This window comes from Pelobates fuscus, chromosome 9, assembly GCF_036172605.1.
Source record: "Pelobates fuscus isolate aPelFus1 chromosome 9, aPelFus1.pri, whole genome shotgun sequence".
Lineage (NCBI taxonomy): Eukaryota > Metazoa > Chordata > Amphibia > Anura > Pelobatidae > Pelobates > Pelobates fuscus.
In genome coordinates this window covers 73,637,529-73,644,883 of record NC_086325.1, presented here as the reverse complement: position 1 = coordinate 73,644,883, position 7,355 = coordinate 73,637,529, and the positions used below count along the sequence as shown (strand labels likewise).

The 7,355-nt window shown below is 38.7% G+C and overlaps 1 protein-coding gene across 2 annotated transcripts; it reads left to right on the top strand.

Annotated features, from left to right (window-relative positions):
• The first annotated feature begins 1,379 nt into the window (after window positions 1–1,379).
• LOC134572161 (G-protein coupled receptor 12-like) lies at window positions 1,380–7,065 on the top strand. Of its 2 annotated transcripts, none has more exons than XM_063430964.1 (2): window positions 1,380–1,473; window positions 4,941–7,065. In XM_063430964.1, exon 2 carries the CDS (start codon window positions 4,943–4,945, stop codon window positions 5,963–5,965), a length of 1,023 nt encoding a protein of 340 aa, XP_063287034.1. In that variant the 5' UTR covers window positions 1,380–1,473; window positions 4,941–4,942; the 3' UTR covers window positions 5,966–7,065. The 2 variants fall into 2 exon arrangements, with proteins under 2 accessions (XP_063287034.1, XP_063287033.1); XM_063430963.1 differs by having other exon boundaries at window positions 4,936–7,065.
• Window positions 7,066–7,355: the final 290 nt, after the last annotated feature.

Sequence of the window (7,355 nt, the reverse complement as noted above, 5' to 3'; positions counted from 1 at the left end):
TCTGCCATTTAATTTAGGCACAGCGAAGCTTGGTTGAGGGTCAGGGATTCCTCAGTCCTATTATTTCTATGGAAACGCTTGTCAGAAATATTTATTGCCTCGGAAGGAAAAAAAAAAAGAGATCTCTGCAGCAAAATAGGCAGACAAAAGATTGTTTAATAATGCAGGATTGCATGTTGCCTTAACCCAATCGGTACGAGCACTGCAATATAACAAACGAACGGAGGAAGAAAGGGTTAATGGACAGCTAACGTCTGTAAGCACATCCCAAGCACCGATGACATCATTAACATCTGGATGAGACGTCATTCTGGGAGGAAGGCTTGAAGAATGGGGTGGGTATGATCGAGAACTGTCAGTAGCTCCCATTTTCTACCCCTGCATCAGAAATGCAGGCAAACAAATGGTGTGTTTTGAATGGGTATATTTTAGCGACGATGAAAAAAAATGTTTAATACTGGTTTTCCTTACAAATATAAATATACATAGCAAATTGTATGTAATATTTGCACACAGATACATATACAGTATATATATATATATAAATACACCTACGCACATATTATATATATATATATATATATATATATATCAGCAAAAAAAGAGTGTAATGATGCCAAATGAGAAACATAATTAATATATTTGTAACAGTATTTCCCACCATATTTACAATCATGCAATTAACAAATATGATTACATTATAATGGTTGAGCACAGAGCCTTTAATTTTAATGATTTATTTTTTACTTTGTTAACTATACAAGCCATGCCTGTCTGTCTGTTTATCACTCTGTATTACAGATCACGTGTGTTTGTGTGTGTGTGTGTGTGTGTGTGTATATGTATATATATATATATTCACAATTATATACAAATTGTATATACATATAGTGTGTAGAGCAAAAGAAAACTATAAGAAAATGTGCTTTAAGTAAAATGTGATTATTTTTTTTTTTTATCAATACCATAATTGTAAAATTGTTATTTCCCCTAATTAGACACGGCACACAATGTGAATTCCCTGGTGTAGATGTTAAGCAAATGCTAGTAGTTTGTAGGAGCTGACCTTAAGGAGGTGTGTCCTATACATAGGAAAAAAAATATTATGAATGAAATTCCAGAGGTGTGGTGTGTGAGCCTGCTGTAAGTGTCCCTGCCTCTGTGTGTGTGTGTGTGTGTGTGTGTGTGTGTGTGTGCGCCTATGCCTGTATGTGTGTGTGCTAGTTATTATTCTCCTCACAGCCTCTTCTGATTCACAGACTTGGGAGCTGATCATGAATATAAGCGAACACTTTGACGTCAGAGCTGAGATTTCTCAGCAGACCCAATGGGGCAAGAATATCAAGTGCAAGTCAAAGGCAGTTCTACTGCCAGCATTATTAGACATGCTAACCAAGGAATGAGGCTTAACAAGGACTGCACACAGGACTAGCACAGAGGGTACCCAACTGGAGAGAGGAGGCTGCCAGGAAGGTAGGAAGACCCCCACTATCCTGCCCCTTACATATAGTCTATATACAAATGTGTCTGTATTGTATGGTCCTTGCAGAATGAGGGGGTGGGCTTTGCCCTGCAATATATTTAGAGGTAGAATATGCTGTCTAATGACTTTATATGTTCCTTTGTTCATCTGTTATATTTTTATAATCTATCTGAGCGGCTGCACTATGCAGTCTTATAAATAGAAATGGCTTGCTATTTAAAGATATCTGGCTATAAATATGCAGAGAGGCACAGTTGCCTATACACCTTCCTCTATGGATATATGTCAAGGCTCAGAGGCATGGTTTGGACCTCAATGCCTGCAATAATAAATATATTATTTATAAACCCCAACTAAGCCTGCATGTACCTGCACAGACCCCATGACGTCTTTAATGTTGGCTTTTTTTCAATAAAATGTAATAAGGAGGCTGAGCTGTCTGTGGGATATTGATACATTAAGATCATGCACTTGCTGCAGTTCAGGCCTTTTTGAAGCTGGTGTCTCAGTGGCAGAGGTCTATAGGACCCTTTATAATTCAAAGCGAACTGCAACTCCCACAATGCATTAATCATCATGATGGGAATTGTAGTGCACAGGTAAAAAATTTTGATGAAGTGATTTTCGGGGAGGGAGTTGCAGGCAGTCTATTCATTAACTCTTCAGTTTTGGGGGGGTTGCAAAGGGGTCCATACAAACATCAATGATTTCTGCAGTGCTATACTGTGTTACAATAATTCCTGTATTTTATGATGAGGTGAGTGACAAATGCAGCCACTGTGTCTTATGTATTTTTTATTTTTTTTAATACTGCATTTATTTCTTGCCTGACAATGGACCCTGCACTGCCATGTGGCAAATAGAATGTAAAAGATACATGTTAATAAAATCTGCCACTGGTTGTATTTTCTAACCTTATGATGGAGAAATCCTTTGTGTTCTGAGTAATCCAAAAGACAAATAGATTATATCCTTTCCAGGTTCTGGGTAAACTCATGCTGACATCCAGGGATGTGATATTCCATCAGAGAAGGTTATTATGAGGCTTATTGAGGGATCTATTGTTATAGAGCTATATATACCATAATTTTCAGTTTTCACGTGCAGCTCAAGTGCAGGCATAAACTATGTAATCATCTCAGTAGAAAGAGGCAGGCACAATGTATACTGGCATACTGCTTCTCCTCTCTCACCTTGGGTAATGAGAAAGGAGACTGCAGACTCAGGGTACCTGGTTCCCTGCATCCAGAGCCCAGCAATACCAGGATGTGGGGCTGTAACTCATTCACTGGTAGTTTGCCCTGCAGTCCTGATGTCATGCATTTTTATATAACCAGAACAGACTGTTGCAGGGGATACACAGCCCAGTAAAGGGTAACCTTTGGTACTGCAGCTCTTACGTACTACATCTCGCTCAGCACTGTGCCAGTCATTCGGCCAAGGAACACACTTTTAAAGAGCTGCTATAATTCACAAAGCACGTGGTATTACTTTATAGAATTGCATTAGATCCATACGTTGTGATAGTAAAATGGCAAGCGTGTGCATATAATACATATACTTGCTTAGATCATTGTTTTCCCATGGCGTACAAAAAAATAAATAAAAACAAAATACAAATACGGCCTCTTAAAATTTGGCGGGATATGGATGCATGCACATTTGCTCACTTCATTGTAGCAGCCATCTTTGGGTTACCATAATATTTAATCTATACCGGTTACTGGTGATTTTGTCACCAATATAGGGAATCTTGTTATCCTGATCTCTTGTGGATGGCAAGTCCTCTTTGAATCCAGGTTATTATTTTGTAGGAAATATATATTGCATGATATTCTGTCCATGCCTTCAGCGAGGTATATTCTAATAATTAACAATTTGAATGACATCCCCCAAATAAGTCTTCACTGGTTAAACATCAGTGGAATGCCGACCACATTCAACGCATCATGGGAAATGCAAACCACATCCACTGCATTATGGGAAATGCAAACCACAACCCCTGCACCATATCTGAACATAATTATAAATGCAAAACACAACTGCTGCACATTTGTTGAGCATAATAGGAAATGTAGATCGAATGAGTTGCATCATGACAGAAAATAGAGTAGTTCCAAAGGTTAAACGCCAATGACATGTTCCATCGCAACAGTCTAGCAATGATTGGACAGGTCAGAGGTTACCTATCTCTGGTTGGGAAGCTGCAACTACTACATTTGTAACTAGTGTTGCTTTAAAAGTTACATATTTCAAATTGTAGGCCAAATAGTGCAAATTGAAAACTCCCCTAGCTTATCTATATTTCCTAATATATTGTCTTGGCCCAATTTGTAATTACCGGGCCATTCCTAGTTTGGTGAATAACCAATTAGTCTGATGTCTAATTTCTAGATAATGGTTGAATAATCCATCAAATATTTAAGTAACATTCCCAGCACTATAACCACTACAGTGGTCTGTCCAGGTTATAGAGCAAGGGGTGTCCTGGCACGCCCACCACCATTGTAATGCGTTTTAATAATTGTAAGAAAATAGTTGAACGTGTTCAAATACACAGAAAACTTAAATTACCACTTTCATGTCTTAGATTGGAATCTAGAATAAATAAATCTAGAATAAAATACTGTCCATAGTGTAGTACAGGGATAGGCAACCTTCGGCACTCCAGATGTTGTGGACTACATCTCCCATAATGCTCTTACACCCATAATGCTGGCAAAGCATCATGGGAAGTATAATCCAAAACATCTCAAGTTCCGAAGGTTGCCTATGTCTGGTGTAGTATATAACAATTCATAAATATACACAAATATGGGTTTAGTATCCAACTCACATATTCTTGAGCCACATATAGTTGTCTAAGACTTTCAGAACTCCTGTTAGATATGCCTTATTGGCGCCTGGATATTTTCCCAGCTGCCAACCACATAGACTTTCTTAGGTGCCCTGTTTTAGAACAGCTTGACTTTTTACCTGGGATCTGCCAAGTGCCACTCCCCGTCTCCACTACTTCAGAAAGAGAGTTTACGGCTCTTTGTCTGAGCTAATCCCAGCTGTGCTGGGCTTATCTCTTTGGCTGAAAACAATCTCTCCAACAAAAGTGGAGGTGTGAAGCTGCCCCCAGCAGAGCCCATGTAAAAAGTAAAATCATTCTAATATGTATTGACTGCACTCCTGGCACCATAACCATCACATCCCGCTGTAGTGGTTATAATGCTTGGATCAAAGAGTTATACATTTTGCAATTGATTTCAAGTTCCCCTGCATGCCATAGACTGAGCCTTGACAGCTTGAGCTGCAGTTTGCCTTTAAACTTGTGATTAGCACTACGAAGCCTTGTATTGGAATTTATATTCATCCTAGATCATATTAATGATGCCAATTCTGTGTGTCTCTGCATGCTTCATCCCTTTTATCAACATGCTGTCTTTTTTTTATCTTCTTTGAAGTGCAGCAATGCTTCACCAACCTTCAGCTATAGGTATGGGTCACCTACTACATCTCCACAATACCTCCTCCGACAAGATGTCTCTCCATCACCAGGAACCGTGGGACACAAATACTTCAGCAGTCACTACGTCTGACCTCTTCCTGGATGAATCTGTCAACCCATGGGACATCATCCTCTGTGTGACGGGAACAGTCATGGCTTGCGAGAATGCCATTGTTATTGCTATTCTCTTCTACACGCCCAGCTTACGTTCCCCCATGTTCATACTAATTGGCAGTCTGGCACTCGCAGATCTGCTTGCTGGTGTGGGGCTCATTATGAATTTCATAGTGATCTATGTGTTTAATAATGAACTGGCCACTTTAAGTTCCGCTGGACTGCTAATAGCCGCCTTCTCAGCCTCTGTGTGTAGTCTTCTGGCCATCACAGTGGACAGGTACTTATCACTTTACAATGCCTTGACCTACCACACAGAGCGAACACTGACCTTCACATACGTGTTGATAATTCTGCTATGGGCTCTGTGCATCTGCATTGGTCTATTACCCATCATGGGGTGGAACTGTGTCAGGGACCAGTCTTCATGCAGCGTGTTGAGACCAGTTACTAAGAACAATGCTGCTGTTCTTGCAGTGTCTTTCCTCTTGGTCTTTGCTTTGATGATGCAACTCTACCTGCAGATCTGCAGGATTGCATTTCGACATGCCCAGCAGATAGCTGTGCAGCACCAATTTATGGCCACCTCCCAAGCTTCCAGCACCAGGAAGGGGGTCTCGACCTTGTCTCTTATTCTAGGCACTTTTGCACTCTGCTGGATTCCCTTTGCTGTGTATTCCCTGATTGCTGATTCTAGTTACCCAATGATATATACCTACTCTCTGGTTTTGCCAGCCGCCTGTAATTCCGTCATCAATCCTATCATCTATGCTTTCAGGAACCCAGATATCCAGAAGTCTCTGTGGCTTGCTTGCTGTGGTTGTCTCCCTCACAGATTCTTATCTGGGCAAAGAACTTCCAGTGATGTATAGAGGCAGGAGTATCCTGAAGAATTACATTGGAGAAGGACTTGTGTAGAGAAAAAAAGATGTCAAACATTGTTTTATTTTTACACTTAAAAAAAGAAAATATATATTGCTTTAAGTTGTGAAAAACATTTGAAAAAGCACTTACTGTTTTTAGTGTTTGTCTTAAAGATGAACTTGCGTTTGGTATGGGCATGTTCTAGAAATCCACACACATTTTTAGAGAAGACCTCATGAGCTGTAAGTCTGAACAGTGTGAACCTCTTTCATGTCAAGTTGGTCTGGAAAAATGTTTCCATGCCGACCTCCTTGGCACCAAATAGGTTAAACATAATGTTGCATGAGGCTCACTCCAACTTATCTACTAAATGGTTTCCAAAGGTTGGGTTAATTTATAGCTATTTATTTCATTTTTGAGTCATGGTTTACATAAATGTTTATTTAACTAATGTGCGTCCATTCCTAACAAAAATATTGAGACAATTAGCACAAAGTATAAAAATGTGCAATGTACATGCTGGGTAGCAGCCGAAAGCCTTCTCAGATGCCTAGATAAACATTTCTATTTTGTCTAGATTCAAAATTTGGCCTAGTGTCTGCTATCTACTACACGTAGTGAGACAATGAAAAAACAAATAACAGTAAGTTGTATTTATGAATGCAAATCAAAAGGAATTATTTGACAAACTGCTAATCTTTGAGTAACTACTCTGAAATCAAGTGGAATGTCTCTATATGTTCGTTCAGGGTCAGTTTTTCTTGATAAATGTGGATTTGTATGTAGATTGATTATGTAACGAACAACAGTAAATTTACTAGCAAGAAATATGATAAAACAAATATATACAGGATGTAATCAGAATTCATCATAAATCTCAGCATTAACTTAACCTGTAAGATTGAGCCCACTAAAATGTACACAATTTATATCCTTGCTCAGTTTTTAAAGAGATCCTACGAATTTGTGTTCTGAAGAATATGTTGAATACAAAATAATCCTAGAACGTCTTTTGACACATTATTTTTAAAACATTGGTATGATGAGTATGGGATCATGCTTTGAATGCAATCCAGATTACATGTAAAAGATACCTGTGAGCAGTATTTTAACCCCTTAAGGACACATGACATGTGTGACATGTCATGATTCCCTTTTATTCCAGAAGTTTGGTCCTTAAGGGGTTAATTTCTAACCAGTGACTTCTCCAGTGCCATATTGTATTTACACACGTGGCCATCCATATGATGTATTGCAGCATTTAAAGTTACACTTCAAATTCATATTGTTCACTAAAAGAACAAAAGAATGCAAATGCACAAAAATAAGTATTCTTATGTTAAGGACACTTTTTATGATTAATGACCAATTAACATGAAAATATAACAGTAGAATCCC

Excerpts from the sequence above, each read along its gene's own strand:
- LOC134572161 (XM_063430964.1), top strand. The coding sequence starts at position 4,943 with ATGCTTCACCAACCTTCAGCTATAGGTATGGGTCACCTACTACATCTC.